Genomic DNA, 20,791 nt, shown 5'->3' with positions numbered 1-20,791 from the left:
CTCTAGAGCAAGGTTTTGGGACATGGTTTGTACGTTCTTCTGTAAATCACTATTCAGCACATCAAGGCTTCGGGTTGAATGAGCATAGGATGGCTGCTGTGCAGGAGTTTATCCTAGGCCTAAAACAGTTTTTAAGGAGTAAATCTTAGATCATGTGGGTGCATTCAGTTTTTTTTTTTCGGCCCTCAGGGGAAGGATGGCAGGACTCAGGTATGTTACAATAGCTTTTGGGCAGTTACTGGAGTCACTAAACCTTTGTAGCCTGTGTCTGCTGCTGTTCTCCCTTTGCTAGCTCTGTGGAGTAACAGATAAGATAAAAATTTGAAAGGAATCATTGCACACGAGGCCACAGAGCCAGTGTGATTTCCAAAGCTGTCATCTACTGAGATACACAGAAAGCAGTACTTGCACTGCCCTGCGCTACGCGTTTAGTACGTTTGTGTTGCTCTAAGAAATGGTTGGGTAGATAAAGGAAGCTGGTGAGGAAATTTGTAAGGCAGTTGTTACTCTAGTCCCCTTCTTGGCTCTGGTAGCAGGAGACATACAGCTTGCTGTAACTGAATATCTCTTGGCAGCAGCATGTTAAGAGCCTGTCTTCTGTTTTATTCAGTACAGCAGTTGGTTGCAGTGGATTCTGGCTTCAGTACCAATTCCCTGTTCTGCTTGTAGCTTTCAGTTCTCATTTGAAGAGTGTACTACCAACAAGCATGTTTTAAAAAGGCAAAGCTCGCTTTCTTTTCCCTCTTCAATGCCTTGTTATCTTCTACAGCAAATATAACAAGAGCTGAAAGTCTCTAATTAATGATTCTGTCGAACAGGCCATGTACGGCAAAGGTGGAAAGTCAATGTGCCTCTGTTGCTTCAAGAAATTGATCAGATTTTGGGTGATGGTGGTGGTGTTATTTTTGGACTCTACCATCTTCTCTTGGATCTACCAACTTAATGCTAATAGTCTCGTCTGAAGTTCCTAAGCAGTAAAATTCTGGACAAGGTTTCAACTGCAGGTTTCAGTGTAAACGTCATCAGCAACACTGTTTAAAGGAAGACTGCGGTTGGGATTATGTTAACATTTTTCAACGCATCCGTCCAGTGTTTTGTCCCAGATGGTCTATTTTGATGTAATTGAAACTGAAAATAATTGATTATTTGCAAATCTGAATAGAGTGGGATTTGATTTTCTAAAAGCCACACCTGTATTTACTTATATCTGCATAAACATGAGCTATCTTTCTCCAATTCAGAATCTAATAGGTCAGCGTGAACTGGAAAAGGATAAAAATGTATGAGAAATAAAGGCCTAAATGGCAGAGCTTCCCAATCAGAAAGATTACAAGGTTTGAACATCTGCAAATGCTGATACAAACTTTCAGAGTAACAACGCAGAGAACTATTTAGCAGATGCTGCTTTGTTGTTTTGATTAGTAGAGTTACCTTTTTTTGCAACTTAGCGTTAGAGATGCAAAAATGCCAAAGTTACCCTTCTGAGTTATTTAGGAATAACTACAACCCTCCTTCAGACCATCAGTTAAGCTTAGTTGGTTTTAAAATAAGCAGTAAATTCTTGCTGACTGTTGCTGTCTTCTCAGGAAGGCGGATGTCAGACCTTTAGGAAACGTCAGAGGCAAACGAAAAGCCTCTCTTAATTTTAAACATCTGTTTTCAGAATGAGCAAACTAAAAGGGGAATGTTCACTCCCTGTGATGCAACATGTACTACTAAATATTAATGAAGGAGGACACAGCTGGAAAACTGTAGTCTAGAACAGCCTTTTCCAATTCCTCTCATGCAATACATAGTATTCTCCTCAAACCACAAGTTCGTTGCCTTAAGATCCCTGGTGCTACGTCTGTTGTCAAAATAAATTTGTTTGAATCTTGAAAGGAAGGTAGGGAAATGCAGTCAGCTTGTTTCTGGTGCATGTTATGAGATCTGATGCTTCTAACCTTAGTCTTTAAAAACAACAGACAGGTATTTCTTTTATTAGCTAAGACAGCTTATGCTTGGTTTAAAAAGTTTTAGAAAGCTCTGAGCAAAATTAACTGAGCCATGTCCTGGAGAAAGGAGAGGTGCTTGAGGACTGGAATGCAGCCAGTGTCACGCCAGTCTTCAAAAAGGGCAGGAAGGAGGAGCCAGGAAACGACAGGCCTGTCAGCCTCACCTCCATCCCCGGAAAGGTGATGGAACAGCTCATCCGGGAGGTCATCACTAAGCATGTGGAAGACAAGAAGGTGATCGGGAGTAGTCAGCATGGATTCACCAAAGGGAAATCATGCTTGACCTTCTCTGATGGACTGACTGGCTGGGTAGATGAGGGGAGAGCAGTGGATGTTGTCTCCCTGGACTTGAGCAAGGCTTTGGACACTGTCTCCCATCACTTCCTCCTAGGTAAACTCAGGAAGCGTGGGTGGGATGAGTGGAGGGTGAGGTGGATGGAGAACTGGCTGGATGGCCGAGCTCAGAGGGTTGTGGTGAGTGGCGCAGAGTCAAGTTGGAGGCCTGTAGCTAGCGGTGTCCCGCAGGGGTCAGTCCTGGGTCCAGTCTTGTTCAATGTATTCATCAGTGAGCTGGAGGAAGGGCCAGAGTGCACCCTCAGCACGTTTGCTGAGGATACTAAACTGGGGGGAGTGGCTGACACGCCAGAAGGCTGTGCTGCCATTCAGAGGGACGTGGACAGGCTGGAGAGCTGGGCGGAGAGGACCCTCGTGAAGTTCAGCAAAGGCAAGTGCAGGGTCCTGCACCTGGGGAGGAATAACCCCCTGCAGCAGTACAGGCTGGGGGTTGACCTGCTGGAAAGCAGCTCTGCGGAGAAGGACCTGGGAGTGCTGGTGGACAACAAGTTGAGCATGAGGCAGCGATGTGCCCTTGTGGCCACGAGGGCCAAGGGTATGCTGGGGTGCAAGAGGCAGAGTGTTGCCAGCAGGTGGAGGGAGGTGATCCTGCCCCTCTCCTCAGCCGTGGTGAGGCCTGAGCTGGAGTGCTGTGTCCAGTGCTGGGCTCCCCAGTACGAGAGAGACATGGCGCTCCTGGAGAGAGTCCAGTGGAGGGCTACAAAGATGATGAGGGGACTGGAGCATCTCTCCTATGCGGAAAGGCTGCGAGAGCTGGGCCTGTTGAGCCTGGAGAAGAGAAGACTGAGAGGCGATCTGATCAATGCGTACAAGTGTCTGAAGAGGGGGGGGTGTTGAGAGGATGAGGCCAGTCTCTTCTCCGTGGTGGTCGGTGTCAGGACAAGAGGCAGCGGGCAGAAACTGAACCACAGGAAGTCCCATCTGAACAGGAGGAAAAAGTTCTTTCCTGTGAGGGTGACTTGAGCACTGGAACAGGTTGCCCGGAGAGGTCGTGGAGTCTCCTTCGCTGGAGATATTCAAAACCCGTCTGGATGTGATCCTGGGAAATATGCTGTAGAGGACCCTGCTTGAGCAGGGGGGTTGGACTAGATGATCTCCAGAGGTTCGTTCCAACCTCAGCCATTCTGTGATTCCGTGATTTATTGTTTCAAAGGCCATATATTTTCCCATTAGTTGGACTAAGTAGCAGTCATCTTTTGCTTAGTTGGTTACAGAGCTAATTGTTGGTCATCACTGGACAGTGACTTTTTTCCTTACTCCAAATGCATTTTTGTTACAAGTGCTCCTCGTAAATTATTTCTCTCATTTGTTTTTATATTAGTAACAGTCCCCTTTAGTTGATTGTTACTGGTTTTGTTTTAAAAAAAGTAATATATAGCAAGGATATTAATAAAATGATTGCTCCTAATGACTAAGTTCTGAAGATATTTTTTATCCAGATCATCAGGAATTGTAAGCCTTGAGACCATTTAGGAGTGCTGTAAACTCAAGTATCCTGATGGCAGTAGTAAAACTGCTTTTACTCTGGACAGATGCCAAAAACTTCCAGCTCCTGGCATCCATTTAGGACTGCTGTAAGCCAGAGTATCCTGATGGCATTAGTAAAACTGCTTTTACTCTGGATGGATGCCAAGAACTTCCATCTCCTGGCATCTAAGAGTTAAGAGAAATTTATAACACTTGTCTTATTAAATCAATTGTTTGAAAATCCTTATCCAGGAGAGAGATTTTCATTATTAAATTGCTCTACTGTAATTCCCATGTTTATTGATGCAGGTCGAATATATCCTGAACTTGCTGGAAATAGTTGACTTGCTCTGTGTCATCCCACGGGAGAAATGCACACAATGTCATTGCAAGCAATTACAGAAGCTGGCAGAAATATAGCATGCTGTTCAGCGCTGTATCTATACCTTGGAGTTTCTGTATTGATAAGTAATACCATCTTGCTCACTATAAATAGGAGTATATTTTGGAGCTCCCAATGCAACAATAAGCACAGAATCACAGGCAAAACTTGGAATGAACAATGAACTTGCGAAGTGTCTTTATTCTAAATAGATTTGAGAAGAAAACCTGTCTATACCTGCTCAAAATGACTTTTCAGCCTGTGTGTTCTGAACTTCTGCCATGGTTGTGATGTCTGGTTTAAAAAACGCAGTTTTCAGGAAAGAGGATTTCATCATTCAGCTGTACTGTTGCAAGGTGTAGTTTTTCAGATCTTTAAATTAGACTGACAGCTATTTTCTAATTAGATAGGAAGCCTTCAAGGGAACCAGAAGTGGTTAAAAAGATGGGCCACGAAATTGCTACATGAACATAATGTTTAGTGACATTGTTTTGTGGAGCTGCTTGTCCTTTTATTCCAAATGCAGTACAAAAGTAGTGGTCAGTCAGTTACGAGATAAACAACAATACTTCACAAATGTTAAGAAATGTTAACTAAATTCAGCTAAAATTCAATTAAGGTGGTGACATCAGGGGTTTAACACAGTGCTTGTTCCTGTTTCTGCCAGAGTTAGTGGGAGATTTCGTATTTGTTTCACAGATAGCAAAGGCTAAATCTGTCATTTTTACCCCTCAGGGAAAATGCCAAGTTTCTAATCAAGCAAATTATAGAGATGGTATTAAATTCTGTAACTGCCTCAGCCCTCCATGCACATTAAATTTCACCCTTCTTTAAACAGATTCTATTTTTAAATTGCCGCAAGTCCAATTTGATACGTGCCAGTTATAAACCGATTTAGATATACCCACTTAGGGATTTACCCAGATTAAAATAAATGAGTTCTGTTTCTGTTGTTGAACAATGCCATCTTTGTGATGGAGACCTGCCCTTTTGTCTGTGGTCAGTATCATCCATGCAACACTTTATTAGGCACTAAAAATGTTTCTGTTCCTGTCTGGGGAAAGAACCAAAGAATTTTTTTTTTTACCTTGTTGGAATTTCCCTTTCAAAAAAGCCCCAAGCTCTAAAGAACAACTGGTATGTAGCATGTTTAAAATATAAAAAAGATCAGTCAAGTAATTGAAATCACTGTGCGTTGCCTCGTGTAAGGGCATTTTTGTGCTGGCTTTATTCTGATGTGGCAAACGGTGGAAATGCAGTTCTTCAGCTTTTTATGCTTTTCCTTCTCGTTTAGTACTGCAGCAGAAGAGAAGGTCCTTTCACCTTTAGTACCCTAGACTGGCACATAAAGACAACTGCTTGTGATAGTTATTCAGTCTGGAGTACACCCTGCATGAGCCTCACAGAACCACGCTCTTTCCATTCAGCCCAGCTCGACCCCCGCTTTCTCCCGTGTGTTTCCTTCTCACTGCTTCCAAATACCTCATTTGCTAGGACGTTTTTCCCAAAGGCTGGTATTCTGGATCAGACACAGTTGTCTGTGTGTACCAGCATCAGCTGCCTTAAAGGGTCGAACAGCTGCAGGTGGCTGATAGGAGCAGCCCTTCTGCGCCATGTCGCCGCATAGCTCCTGGGCACAACCTGTCGGGGTATGGAGGTTCGGGCTTCTGGTTTGAGTCTTGTTTTTGGTTTTTACAGCAGCTCTTCTTTCTGAGTAAAGTGGTAAAACCAAGTATCTCACTATGCGCAAGAAGGTTTTATTTGATGCCTCTAAAGCTTTTGGGGTGAAGTGAAGCTGATACGCTAGGTTACTCCTTGTGGTTTCATAGCTTTTTGGTGAGGGGTCCCAGCACTAGTGTATACTGCGTAGTATTTTAAAGATGCAGCCAGTCATCCAAGGCACATGCACAGCAATAGCAGCAGGAAACGGCATTCCTCCTCGTGATAATTTCCTTGGAGGCACTGCTGAACATCTGCTTGGGTCTTCCATGAGGAGCTTTGTGCCCGATTGCTTTCGAGAGTGTCTACGAAGGCTGCCCATGTCGCTTGACTTAGGGTTGTATGCGCGTGAAGTAATCCTCCTAAACGTCTATGGAACTTGTGGAACTTGCAGAAGTACAGTTCTTCAGCAAGTTCTGCAGGGACAACACTAGTTATGTTTGCTTTATTCAGGAGCTTTAGATCTCCTCTCCCTTCACCCTTTCCCAATGCCTTCAGAGGGAACTGTCAGCATTCAAGTTGTAGCAGCACGTAACCCGGCTCCATCGTATGTAAGGGCTCTCTTATCAGTGTATTTCTTGAGCTACCTGAGCTCAGACTATCTTGCTCCCTTTCGTTCTGGAAAGAAAAGTACACCCTTTAAACCAACAGCAGCAACAATAAGTAGTAATAACAATAAAATTAACAATAAAACTTTTCTTTACGTGTCCTGAATCCATCATATATTTTAACTTAGTAGTTTTAAATGATGCAGAATGGTGGGCAACTGTAGCCAAAATCAGGGGTAAAACAATGGCTTTTTTATACTCTGAAAAGGTAGACCCCTAAATATATGAGGTATTTTTCTGAATTGCAGTTACCGAGTAAAGACAGTTGTAAATATTTCAAATACAGGAAATTGAAATATATACTGGATGGGATAACTCATTCTGGATGTACAGGCAACTGAAATTTTGTACTATTTGAACTCTAAACAGGATGCCCAGAAATCAAGTTGCCTTCATTTTTAATTTGAAAATGTTAAGGCTTCATTTTTTTATATGCTGAGAGCTAGCCTCTTCGTATTTTTGTGGAAAGTTGGAAAGACAGACTGTTTGCATCTGCTAATACATCACTCTGCTGTTTTGCAGCTTATATTGCCCTGTTGATGCAACATTTCCTGCTATATTGGCTTTATTGAAAATAGATGCTTGATCCTCCCTTATGTAGTTGAAAAAAATTGAAATGCAGGTTTACATAAGATAATATATCCTATATACTGCTGATTAAATTGTTTGAGAAGGGCCTTGAAGGTGCATTCGGTTTTTTCAATCTTTCTGCTGTAGTGTTAGGCTAATACAGCTTAGACTATCACGCTGTCCTTAGTTCCTCCTCTTCTGCTTCTGAGAAGAAGAGCCTTGGAAGAATACCTCAAGATCAGGCATCTCTTAGAACAGATATGTTTTTCGAGTTTGCCAGGACTGTGATGTACAGTAACTACAGTAGCTGTGAAAGCTGTTCTCATCCTGAGCCCGGTGTGGGAGAGCCTCATGTGGATTGACATGCAGCGTTTCAGGACCAGTAAAATTACTACGTGTGTACTATCCGCAAACTCTTAACAGTTACATTTCTATAATTAGCTGCCCTGCAACCTACTAAACAAATGTAGTCTAGGTTAGTGGTGATAGATGAACTGTATTTGTAACTGTGTCTGTCAAGGAGTGTATAAAAAAGTATTTGTAAAATTGCAACTGGGAGTAAGGCATTATAAGCATAGTATGAGTCCATCTGTCATTGACATTGACTTAAGCCTTGCTGAGCGAGCCAGCTATGTACTAACTTCCTTTGTAGAAAAACATCCATTTGATAAGGATACTGTTAATAGTATTTTTATATGGAGGTTATTATCCACCTTAGCAATAAGCGTTACTTAAATCAGCATCTCATGTTCATCAGGCTGAACACCTGCAAAGAGCGTTGCCTTATTTCCTGGAGAACTGTGTTTAAGTTCCTGCCATCACAATTTTAAGAGTTAATTTAACATGGAAAAAATAACAGTGGTTTGAAAGAGGAAGTTCTTGTTGATCAGGTATCATCTGTAGGTTTGTCTGTATGTTCAGAACAGTAACACGTTGCCAGGAAGTAGATGATTCATTAAAAAAAAAAAAAATCTCGGTAGGGAAGATGCAGAAATGAACTTCCTCTTAACAACAAAAAAAAAAAGTTGTACAAAAATCTTCCTTCTTCTGTTCCCTCCTTTGTGCTTTCAAACTAGAAATTCATGTAGAGTTCAGTATTTTACTTGCTGCTGAAAAAGCCTGAACTGTTATACTTAGGTGAATACTAAGCTGAACTTCAGAGAATAATTAGGATACTTTATGCACAGAAAGTTAAATTATGCCTTCATTCTCAGGGCATTTATTTTTGAAATGTTTGTATGTTTTTAATCTTTATTATAAGAAGAGTACACGTTACACAGAAAACCTTTCCTTTGTAGCTGATGATTTTGATAAATGAATCAGTAGACACTCATATATCTTCATGAAAGTCCGGCTCTTGCTGCAGTTTCTCCTCTGTTTCAGGAGGCTGATGGATTCAATGGATGGTGCGTCAGAAACATTGAATCTGTGTAACGGAGATTTCTCTTTCTGCTTCATCTCAAACCTTCCATTAGTTAATTCCCGCTTTACTAATTGTCCTTACTACTAGCCCAGTGCTTTCTTCTGAGGATCTTTCATGATTTGATTCCTTCATTTTCCTCCTTTACCTATCATGTAAAGTACTAACACTACTGCAGTCCTAGTATTTGTTTTTTTTTTTCTTCTTTGCTCATCTCACAACTCCTTTTTCTATTCTGTGAGTTCTGTATCTTACCAAAAGTGATATATTGAAATAGCTTTACTTTTTATACAGTCATTATATGAAAGTTTGCCATGCATGTTTCTAATCTAGAATAGGGAAAACAAAAACTATTATTATAATGGTGCATATAGCAAAGGGAATTAATGAACTTTTCCTTGCATAAATGTCATAATCAGAGCGCTCCTTATACAGTCAAAACTCATTACTCAAAACGCATTTGAGTAATACCACTTCTGTTAATTTAGCATAAGTAAGCTTTTCAAATAGATATTTTATCCCTGGTGAGGACATGTGGAGGCATTATCTCTTTTTTTTGCACTTTCACATTATTACACACTGTTTAGGGAACTAAATCATCCTGCTTAACTAGAGTTTAACGTTTTATGTAAATATAACATGACAATTTCCTGTGATAGTGGACAAAAGTAGTAAAATGGCATTCTAGCTCCCTTGATGGGTGTTATTTTCTGTATTTCTGTGTAGTTAAGAAAGCTTGTCAGTTAAAACCTAATCTTCTTTGACTTGTAGATTCAAGATGCTGCAAGTCAAGGCTTGAAATTTGTTGGAATTATACCTCAGTACCATTCCCAAAAGAACTGCCTTGTCAGCTGCTCTCCGACACCCACCAGTAACAACTCTGTGCAATCAAGAGATAATAAAAACGTTTCAAATTACCCTGAGGATCATGCTTCACTGGATAGCGAGAAAATGGATGGCATTAATGGATGCAATACTCTAGCAACAAGTGAGGAAAGCGCTGACCAATGTGCCACATCCAGGGAGGATGGTAGAGGTGAAGGACAGGCTACTGAGCAGCTGAATGTTAAGCCTGCAAGGGAAAATGAAGAACAGTTTGAACATGAGAACCCAAGCTTAAGAGAAGCAGCCGACAAGCAGAACGGAGTAACAGAGAGTGAAACACCAGCACAAAGTTCAAAACAGCTTGCAGGCAGTAAGTATTGTCGTGGCCTCTAATGCATAAAAGCCAAATTTAAAATTGCCTCAGTTATGTTCCTAGCCTCTTTGGGGGCTTGGGGTTGGGTGAGGAACCTACCATTGTAACAGAGTAGAGAAGATGCACCAAATGAACAACTTACCCTGCTTTTCAGCATGTTCACAGTGACTGAGAATAAGTCAAGTGGCAGCTGGAGAGAGGCTATGAGCAGATGCACCTTTGTTATGACTAGTTTGCATGCCTGAGTTTGAAGGCTTACTTTTGTCTGCTCTTCAGCTGAATTGATTCATTTCTGTATTTGGTGCTGATACCCTGAGAGCTCTTGATCTTTGTATCCTTTTTATCCATTGAAAAGAAACCCTGCTAATTTGTCTGAGAAGGTTTTGCAGCAAGAGCAGGAATACGTCTCACATCCGTATCACATTTAGGCCCATTGCAGCAGGTGAACAGATAGCAGAAACTAAATCAGGAATGATAGGAGTGTATGTGACTCGGACCCTGAGTCTGCTAGTTAGGCTGGGGTCAATGCTAAAGTTAGAATTGTAATTACTGGAAAGTAGTGGTTATTTTTGTTGATGGTTCCTGTCTGGAAATTCACAATAATGGTCCTTCTGATAATGGTGCTCCTAATAATTTGCCTTCTTATTCCCATATATTTTTGGAAGATTATTCTTCATATGCCAGTTTCTCTGATATATTTTTCCTCAGGTGTGCTTTCTACTTTTAAATGTCATTTTATACCAACTGAAAAACAAATCTCCTGTCAGGTCGCAAAATAACCTCCTTAAGCTGTTTGTTTCTGGGAGGTTAATTCAGTGGCAGGAATTGTAGCTGAAAATAGGACGCGGACTAGAATAATTTAGAGAAGAAAAAGTCAGAACAAAAAGTCCTTGTCTCCTTCCCAGTTTAAACCTCAGAACATTTTTTTCCCTATATTTGCCTAAATTCTAGAAAATATTTTATGCATTTGTTTCTCTTACTGCTTTGCTTACTTTCCTTACAAGCTACCAGTCTACATAAGGAAATTCCATCGACATTCCTTTGAGTTGGTGCTGTCCTTGACTTTACCCCTATTCTTTATGTTTTACATGGATTCATTCAAACAATCCTGCGCCTTTGGGAATTTTATATGTAGGACTGAGAATGAATGTACATGGCCTTCTCGCTGGACTATTGTCTTGATTTCCGTTGCATTTTGATGCAATTAGGTTTTTTTGTCATCAGATTTGGATCAAGCTCTAGTAACCTTTCACCATAGTTTCTTCAAGTTTTGTTGGGCAAGAGGTCAGCCAGATTTGGTGAAAGCATAGCTATTATTTGAATAATTTATTCTGGTTTATGCTGGAATCTTGCACATTGTAGAACCGCTCTTAGTCTTGTAGCTCTAAATTAGCTATCTCCAAGTCAGTCAGACCAATTCTATCGCTTTTTTTTATATGCTCTATCTTTGAGACAGTTCACCCAAAAAGTTTAATTATATTTTGATGCTCTTCTTCTCCACACTGAACATTGGAAATCTTTTAGTGCAATGAACCATGTTTTTAATATTTCTGTGTAGTGTGAAGCTGAACCACCTCAAGCGTTCCCTACTCTGTCTGCCTGCAATACCCTAGGATTTTATTAAATCTGCTGGTTAGCCAGACAAGAGCTTTTATTTTTAAAGTCCTTTTAGTTTATTTATTTATCCTTCTCTCTCTGAGTGCTTTTTGACTTGAATGTATTTATTTGTTATCCGTTTTTTAAACTTGTGATTTATGCTAATACTTTCCAAGAGTAAAAGTCTGGGAAGGTAGTTTTGTGTGTGACAGATAGTGAAATAGCTCAGCTATAGTAGGATATTCCCAGATATATTGCCTATACAACATTGCTGATTTCTTTATTACTCCAGTCTGACTTTTCATTATCACAGCACTCCCTTTTCCTCCCATGGAAAATGTATTTCAGTCTTTGGCATCAGTCCTCCATCCTTCCGTGTGAACTTGAAGGTAGAAAGCACCAGGTGTTTTTCTTTTTTCCAGTTAGCCTACTTATTCAGTAGGAAGTTAGCACTCTCAGACTCCTTCTTCCCTGCATAAAACTTCAGAAAAAATGTACTACTTCTTACTATTTATGGAATCTTAATTGTATTCTTTTATTTAGGATTTTACACCATTCAAGAGTGATTTTTATGCTTCAGTTTTTTACCGAATATTTTGTAGTGCTCAATCACTCCCTTTTATTAAAGGGCTCTCAAAATGTGTGTTGAAAATTATTTGCCTGTGAGCAAAGCAAAAATATTCCAATGTTATGCCAAAAGCTTTGTGTTTTCTAGAATCAAATTGAAGGTGACTTTGTCTATACTTAAGCAGTCAAGCTCCCCGTTGAAAACTGCTGTCGGTAGTGGCTTGATCTTGAACTGCAGCTAGGACTGGTGTAGTATATGCTCAGTAATGGTTACAAACCACGTCAGCCTTTGAAAGACTGCCACAGATTTCAAATACGTGGTGTCCATAGGCCAGTGTCAAATCCAAATTACCATCTCCGTACGGGCTTCCAGTTCCGTGTTTTGCTGTTAGTGTAATGTCTTCATGCACAACCAAAAAATCTCTCTTTCCAACACTGTTTTAGGAGCTAGAATCAAACTGAATACCTAAGTTCTCTGTGTTTGCTCTTTTGAGTTATTCCCATCATTTTGTTCATTCTAAACAAGCGGTAAACAGCAAGAGGATTCATGTTGGCAACTTACTGCCTTTTACTCTATTTAAATCATGTCTCGCCTCTGAGACCATTAGATCTCTTTTTCATATTTGGTTATGTATGGAGCTTATTGCTCTGTTCTTCAAGTGCTGGTAGCCTCTCTCGGAGCATATCCATTCTGAAATCATCTTTTTCATTTTATACACTTCTTGTTGCTCAGTGACATTTCTGAGAGAGAGGAATCTTAACATCTCTCTTGACTTCACTTTCTTCACTATAATACTTGGGATTAGAACATCATCACTTGGAAACAAGAGGAACTGCTTTCAAGTTGAGGGGCCTTATGAACTTTTTGCCCTTTAAATTAATTTACTTTTGGGAAAATTTTGGCTCTTGGAAGTCAACAGAACTTTTACCATTGATTTCCTTGTCCATGAATGAGTGAAATAATAATGTGCAACCATTTTAAATCAGTAGCTTTACTGATGGTTATACCTTCCTGAAAATTTGGAAGGTGTATCTGCACTTAAACTTACTTTGAACTTTACAGCTGTGAATATTTTTGTTGCCAACATTTGACTTTTTCTATAATAGGAAGACTAAATTAACTGCCCCTGAGATATACAAGAAGTGATATGTGGCAGAGTCTAGAAGATGTTCTCATCTGTAAGACCTTTCACAATTCCGCTTTCCAGAATCCATTTGCTGTTGTGTTAGCGTCTTGCCTTGGCTCAGGCCCAGCGTAAATCAGCTAACCAGCTAGCATAGTCTCTGTATTTATGATTCATTGCATTTTCTTTAGCTTGCTCTACTCCTTGTTGGTTCCATGCCACCGTATTACCAAAACAAGTTATTTAAGACGTTAGTTTAATGGTCATGATCTATGGAATGCAGTTACTCCTAAATTTGCAGTGAGATTTGAGATTCGAAGTGTCCTCGGTGTCACAGATCTTCTAACAATTCATTCAGTGGAAAAACATAAATGCTATTTGCATTATTTTCTAGTAGTGACGTGAATTCTACAGCACTTTATGCAATTTGTAGAGCTTATTTGTCTTCATATGTTTATTTATACTGATAAGTCCAGGAAGAGGGAAGTCAAGTAGTGCTCAAGTATTACTATCTTTAAATGTTTTACTTTCCACAGTAAATACATTATTAATAATAAATACTATAACAGCAATCAAAATACTGTATTGGTATTTGGGACCCTAGCATGCCAGACACTGCACAAATGTTTTAAGGAGAAAACTATCTCCCCAGAGTATTTGTGGCTGTTCAGTGTAATTAGGAAAGGGCAAACGTTTTAGCTAAAGTATCATGTTATGTTTGTTGTATTATTCCAACTTCAGTTTTTATTTTTTGGTAGAAACAGAGATCTTTGCTCTCTTCAACAAGCCAAAAACCCCACAAAGATGCAGTCAGTATTACACGGTGACTATCCCTATGAGGATCTCCAGGAATGGGCAGACTGTCAACAGCTTGGAAGCAAATTGGCTGGAGCACATGACAGATCACTTCAGGAAAGGAGGCTCGTTGGTAAACGCCATCTTCAGCCTTGGAATGGTAAATGGTATGGAAATTAGAGAAAGCATTATGCTGTGATTATTTTCCTTTCTCCTCTAATAGAGGTCATTATCTTTGAAGAGAAGACATTTGGGAGGTGCTTTTAGCGTAGGCTTGGGGCAGATTTGTTTTAGATCAGCCCATTTCAGTGAAGTGGAATGAAAGCACAGGAAATATTTTGGCATTGGAATAAGGAAAACTGAGATCATGTATTGTATTTTATAAACATAATAGAGATGATTCTGTAACCGCAGGAATATACAGACTTAATAAAAAGCACCAAGGAAAATGAATTAAAATAAGATTGTAAAGCACACAGCAAAATAGCTGTCTGGCCACACACTGCATCTGGATCTGATCATAGGTCAGTATACGGTCCCTCCACTTTTGTATGTCCAAAATATGGTCAGCTGCTACTGGTTTCTGCAGGGGCCCTTTTCACCTTGACAGTGCAGTGTTTTACAAAATTATCATCTCTGTTTCATCCTAGCTAGTGTGTACAAGTGATGGGTCGACATTGGTCTTAATATAAGAAGAGTAAATTAAAAAAAAGATGTTTGCACACTGTGAAAACGTAGCACTGAATCCAAGATTTGAACCCAGCTTAAAACTGCAGGCAGTCTGTGCTACGCGCCTGGCTACCTGCTGTCTCTGAAGTCAAGCTTGCGTCTGTGGTACAGAGAAGGATTTTGGTGTCTAATAACAAAGATCTGAGGCACATAACCAAGGAACTATGAGAACAAGCTGAGGGAAGGAAAACACTTGAACATAAAAATGTTGGCATTATCTCTGGATAAAAATATGTTACGAGTATACTTCACAGTTCAAATGCTTAGGGCTGAATCTTGTAAATGCTATGAATCTTTCACCTAATTTTGGTTTGTTTTGCATTCCTCAGAAGGTACATGGCAACCCATAGATTGGGCGCTGCCTCTAAGGTTTGTGGGTTTGAGCCGCAAAATCATAGAAGAACTGCTTCCAGAGCATCTTCTTCCTATTTTGCAGCTGGTCAGAATTCCCGGACCCGTGATAAAAAAAAAAAACAGTAACATTAGTTTGTTCTGGTAAAATGCAACTGGGAAATTAAAGGGCAGTCCTTATTTTTCATTTTGCAGCAAGTAGCAAAAAAGGAAGGTCTAAAGTTCAGTTGATGGAATGCTTTTGCACAGCTTCCTGGAAAGTCTTGTAATTGCTAGTTAACTTGCTTAAAAACAAATGATCGTTTATTTTATGTGTATAAATTGCAACTCATAGAGTCAAATCTAATTGGCTATATGAGGCTCAGTGTTTTCTTTAATAAAAACCGCTTATCAGTGCACTCTAAAATGCTTTAAACATAGCATTTTTCTGTGTTTTAAACTTTTAAAGTTCATTTACATAACAGAACTCGGGGAGTAGTTCTTGCACTTGGATACCACAGTGAGGAGTGCCTGATAATGCCCAAACATAGATATAGTAAGGCTGAATAAGGACAGTGAAGTTTCTGTGCAAATGGAACAAGAAATTTGTAATTGAATTATATAAAAGTGGACAGATTCAGAGTTAAGTTAGATTAGAGATTGAAATTAGACTGTTGCAAACATTTGTATTAGTATTTTATAGTTACATTTTATAGTCAAAAGTCAAGAAGTTCAGAGTTAAGGTTTTAAAAAGTGTGAATATTAGCTAGAACAATATGATAAAAGCCATGAATATGTCCATGGTATTAGAAGAACATTTGCTAAGAACATTTGTAAGTTTCTGCCAGCTGCAGCTAAAGGTTTATGATTTAAATCCTAAAATTTTCCCATGCTGCAGAGAAATGATACAGCTTATGTAGTCGTATGCTGATGTGAAGCAACCCAGAGGAAGGGGGAGGGAGGAAAGAGGAGGCTGAGGGCTTCTTATCTCTTTACTTTTTTCTGGTCTTTTATGGCAGCCTATCCAGCTCCTCACTAGCTGGTCTCCTAATTCACTGATTAATCCTCCTCCAAATTAAGGTAATATCAGCAGACTTTCTTTCATTGGTTATATTACATTTCTTTGTTCTGGGGGTTTTCCTCTTTTCTGGATTTTTTCTCTTTGCCTTAAAATATGAATCCATTATTTTGCATATTAGACTTAAAAGCAGAGTTATTACATTCTTTTTTCCCCTTGTCCTTGGAATGCTCAATGAAGTAAAGATTTCCACATTGTCAGTAATCATAAATTCATTTTGTCCTTTTGCCAATACTTTTGTGTAAAAGAGTTTTAAAGTTCACTGATTACAATTATTTCTTTTTGTACCAAATAATTAAGAAAGATAACGTGATTGCTAGTGACGATGTGTAAACCACGCAGAGCTACACCATGCATTAAATATTTTTAGGTTTTGCTTGCTTATTCCTTGAATGTTCTTATGTTAACTACTGCAGTTATTTAAATGTTGAGCTTAGTCACTTTAGGGTGTTTTTTATCCAACTCAGGTCATTGCTGCTTCTGCCTATAATCCTAGGTCTAACCTGACCTATAGACCTATATGACCTATAGAGCATTCTATAATGCTCTACTCAGGTGATCATGGGACTTTACCCATTCCCTCTCCTAGTGAGAAGTGGGGACCGTAGTGATAACAGCTTAACAGCACTGCAAGCAGCAAGGATACAACAGGCAGCATCTGCTTCTTTCGTATAACAGCAAGTATCCCATCAGCAGTGTGAGAGTAGGTGAGGGTGAGAAGGGAGGGAGAATCAAAGTTAAGGTTATGTTCTGGTAACTTAAGTGAGTTAAGAAAAAGTGGCAGGACAAGAGGCAGTGGGCACAAACTGAAATGCAGGAAGTTCCATCTGAATATAAGGAAAAACTTTTTTTGCTGTGAGGGTGGTTGAACACTGGAACAGGTTGCCCAGAGAGGTGGTGGAGTCTCCATCCTTGGACATACTCAGAACCCTCCTGCACACGGTCCTGGTCCTAGGAGAGTCCTAGGTGACCCTGTTTGAGCAAGGAGGTTAGACCAAGACGACCTCCAGAGGTCCCTTCCCACCCCAACTATTCTGTGATTCTGTATAATTACAAGCCTGCACATGTTTAGTTGTTTTGAACTACAGTTCTTTAAATACATGGTGTTCTTGTATTTGTTTGCCATTTTGTCTGTGAATTTCCTGAGTTTCAAACTTAGAAAAAACTAGCCAGCCAAACAGAAATCATTGACGGTATTTAAAAACAAAGCAAAGAAAACAAAATAAGAGTTGCTTGGAAGAGAAAAGCAGTCAGGTTTTTAGAGGGCCAGATTGGTTGTCCCTGTTGTATTTGCACTGCCTTTGACAGAGTGGAACTAGTGATGCATTTGGCCAATTATATTCACCTTACCCACTGAAGTGGCTGGGATTTTTATCATCTGTATGGAATTATTTTCTCTGTGTGTACTGAAGGAAAAAGATTCAGAGGTAGAGAGGTTATAAATATCAAGCAGAGGCCAACATTCAGATCACATGCCACATAAACTCACTGATAGTTAGTTTTCCTCATTGAGAACAATAGGTTACAGGTTAGCTTCCTAGATGAGGGGGCTTTGTAGTTCAGAGGCAACGCTGGGAAAATTCTTGCCCGCTAGTGGACTTGCTATGGTAAAATAAGAAATCTTTTCCCATACACTTCTTGTAAATCAGAAGCAAGAACATTAAAACAGCTTTTTGTCAACAGAACTACATCAAATATTTATACAACCCAGTGAAAATAGCTTTTTGTGCACAGTGGGGTACCTCAATAAAAAATGCAGTGGTAATGGAACAGTTTCAGCAGAAGGAAGGTGATTTTAACCTTTACGTTCTGAGCCTTTTCTTTAAGAAAGAATGAAGATACGTGTGTTCAAGACCTTGGCGTGGAAAATGCCACCATGAACTGAGCGAAGTCAAAATGGTTTATTTTATTCGCATGACTTACTGCCCTATTGCAAATGGGCCAACATTTGGAATTACCAAGGAGCTTTTTAATGCAGCCTAATGCAGGAGATCAGTCTTGTTAAACAGGAGATTATCAAAAGAGGTTGCAACCATATCAGAGTCAGGGAATACCTTGCATGAGAAACGGGTAACTGAAAAGACTAGCTTAATGTATCTCTATATAAAGCTTTAGATGGCTGATTTTGCAGATAGTTGAGGTGAGATTCAGCTGAATAAATGTAGGAATCTGCCCTGCAGATGTCTACATCTGAGCTGTCAACCCAAAGTGGCATGCTAGCCAGTGGAGATCTAGGCCTGAACCAGTACAGTCCAGTAGGATCTGCATTGTGATGCACCTCATCCTACAGTAGAAATCTAAAAGACATCTAAAAGATAAATTGGGGTGGGTGATATAGTGACAGTAGACCTCAGCAGAGGCCCACCAAGACAGTCAAGGGCTGGAGCACTTGCCCAGTGAGGGCAGGCTGAGGGAGCTTGGGCAGGCTGAGGGAGCTTGTTCAGCCTGGAGAAGACACAGCTTCAGGGGGGACCTAACAGCAGCCCACCCAGTACTTACAAGGAGGAGCCAGGCTCTTTACTGAGGGTATGTGGTGGGAGGTTGAGAAAAAGTGTGCATAAATGGAAACAAGAGGTTATAGCTGGATACAAGAAGAAATGTTTTTGCTATGAAAACAGTCGAACACTTTAAGAGACTGTCCAGAGAGGCTGCGCAATCTCCATCCTTGGAGGTTTTCAAGATCCAACTGCATAAAGCCTGAGCAACCTGGTCCGTTCTTGTAGCTGACTCTGCTTTGAGTCTTGAGTTGGACTAGAGACCTCAGGGGTCCCTTACTACCTGAATTATGTTATGATTCCATGAAGTTGTGTTTTGGATGAAATAATGATTATTTCTCTCTCTTGATTGTAAAGAGAGCCTTAGATGACCAACTCCACTGTAGACATCTATATTATAGATATCTAATGTTAGTTGAGATGAATCCCACCTCGTGGGTCAGCTCTAGAACGTGTGATTGTAGGCTAAGTTGCTGCAGACTCCTGAGCATCTGCGGGATAAAGGTATTGCCAGTAGACTTTATCTATCCAATTCCTTGTCCTTAAATTGCAGTGCTTCCACACCTCTGTGTAAGAGTTTCCTTGAAATTCCTGCTACTCCTGACACTGTAGGGTAGGTTATGTGTGCATTTTCTCCAAAATACAATACCCTTAGTCTTCTTTCTGCTTTCTCCTCTCCCGCAGTTATTCTCAGCATCCCAAAAGCTTCGCATGATAGGGGATGCATGGTCCAATTATTTCTTCCTCAACTTCCCCCTTTGAGCTGGTAGAGCGGTAGATGACCTGTAAAAGGGAAGATGTGCTGCCATGGTATGAGAACTGGCAGACATGTATTCATGGCAAGAAAGTGTTAAACACTGTGGCGGGGCAGGTAGTGAGGAGATCTGGTTATCATTAAGGGGGAAAATTGAAATGAGTGTCATCAACCAGTTTCTCTTATGGAGCTTTTCATAAGCATCACTCTGTTGAACAGACACCAGCATGCATCAGCTGTCTACCTCTCATCACTTTTCCCCTTCTAGTTTTCTGATTTTCCATAGGGGTCTTTTCTAGCCAAAAGATAAATGAATCTTAGAATTGATTGAACTGGATGTAGCATTCAATGGTAATTATTGTACATCCAACAGGGAAGTTCAGCCACGTTTATCTGTTGCCTGTAGGGTCTCACAAGCTCAATTATTAGTTTCTAAAACATTACATATGTGCCATAATGTTCACATATGTGAAAGCTGTGAACTGTGCAATTGGAATGCACAGCAGAATGAAGCATAAAGGATGATTTATGAGTGAGTGCAAACACACACATGCTGATTGTGTTTTGATCCCTTATTAAATAGCTGGCAAATGAATGGATAGAACTCAAGGTGCAGTTGTGGCAAGAGTGTGATGTTGGATTTGATTAATAGGATTCACAATTCATTAACAGAACACCTACTCTGTATGAAGTTTCTCTTACAAGATTTGAATGTCTGTGTGTAGTGGTGATCCATGGTTTTCTGCTTTTGGCCTTAGCTGCTGTCCTGTGATCCCTGCTTTGGAAAATTAAAGGGTTATTTGATTATTATTCATCTGGATATAGGTTTGGTATTGGAATAAGGTATTCTGCACAGAAGTTGAGTTGGTTCCCAATTTCAAATCTAGGGCCTAACAAAGTGCCATTTCTGAATGAAATATGATGATTAAATCTTGTACCCCATTTGCTATGCTGTAACCTGTAATTCCGTCACTTAACTGTTCTTACTTACTGTTTCTCAACAAAAATATCTATTTTCCTCACTGGGATGAAGAAATCTTATCTAGGTGACAAAAATGCAAAACACCTCCCTTTTTGCCCCTTACCCTCATCTTCCTCCAGATAGAGCTGCTGAAAGGAGTTACTGCTTTGTAGTCCAGTTTATCCTCTTTGGAGCAATATATATTAACAGCAAATTGTAGTGATGAGGTTCTTTTTCCCTCTTTATTCTGAACGGAGTTAGAGGAAGTCTGTCTGGGGAGTCAGACGGCATGAAAGTAGACAGTGTATTTTTCTAGTTTAGTCTCCCAACAGAATCCCAAGGAAAGCTACTAGTAAGTGGTTTAAATTTTCTCTCCTCTCAACGGAGCTCAAAAATCTGTTTTGTTTTAGACATGAATATTTGCATCTGCTCCTTTATAACTTAATGATTTGATTGAAACTGCACAAAAGAGAGTAGGTGACCATGTATATAGGAGCAAGGGGACGTGCACGTGCCTTACACCTGCAACAGTCTTGCTACGTGCGTTTGTAGACAGAAGTCTTCAGCTGTAGGAGTCTGGTTTGTTCTGGGCTTTGCATTTCCAGATAATGAATTTAATTTAAATCACATCAGAAGATGACGACTGAGAT

At 40.0% G+C, this 20,791-nt stretch overlaps 1 protein-coding gene across 5 annotated transcripts in view; it reads left to right on the top strand.

Moving 5' to 3' along the window:
* Positions 1-20,791, top strand: part of RFTN1 (raftlin, lipid raft linker 1) — a 100,562-nt gene that overhangs the window by 61,047 nt on the left and 18,724 nt on the right. For all 5 annotated transcript variants that reach the window (XM_068935296.1, XM_068935293.1, XM_068935294.1 and 2 more), the window contains 2 exons: positions 9,286-9,709; positions 13,758-13,961. In XM_068935296.1, the coding sequence (XP_068791397.1) occupies positions 9,286-9,709; positions 13,758-13,961 (628 nt within the window). The remainder of the gene's footprint in view (positions 1-9,285; positions 9,710-13,757; positions 13,962-20,791) is intronic.

Source organism: Struthio camelus, chromosome 2 (assembly GCF_040807025.1).
Source record: "Struthio camelus isolate bStrCam1 chromosome 2, bStrCam1.hap1, whole genome shotgun sequence".
Taxonomy (NCBI): domain Eukaryota; kingdom Metazoa; phylum Chordata; class Aves; order Struthioniformes; family Struthionidae; genus Struthio; species Struthio camelus.
The sequence above is the reverse complement of the archived record's forward strand: the minus strand, read 5'-3'. Positions and strand labels throughout refer to the sequence as shown.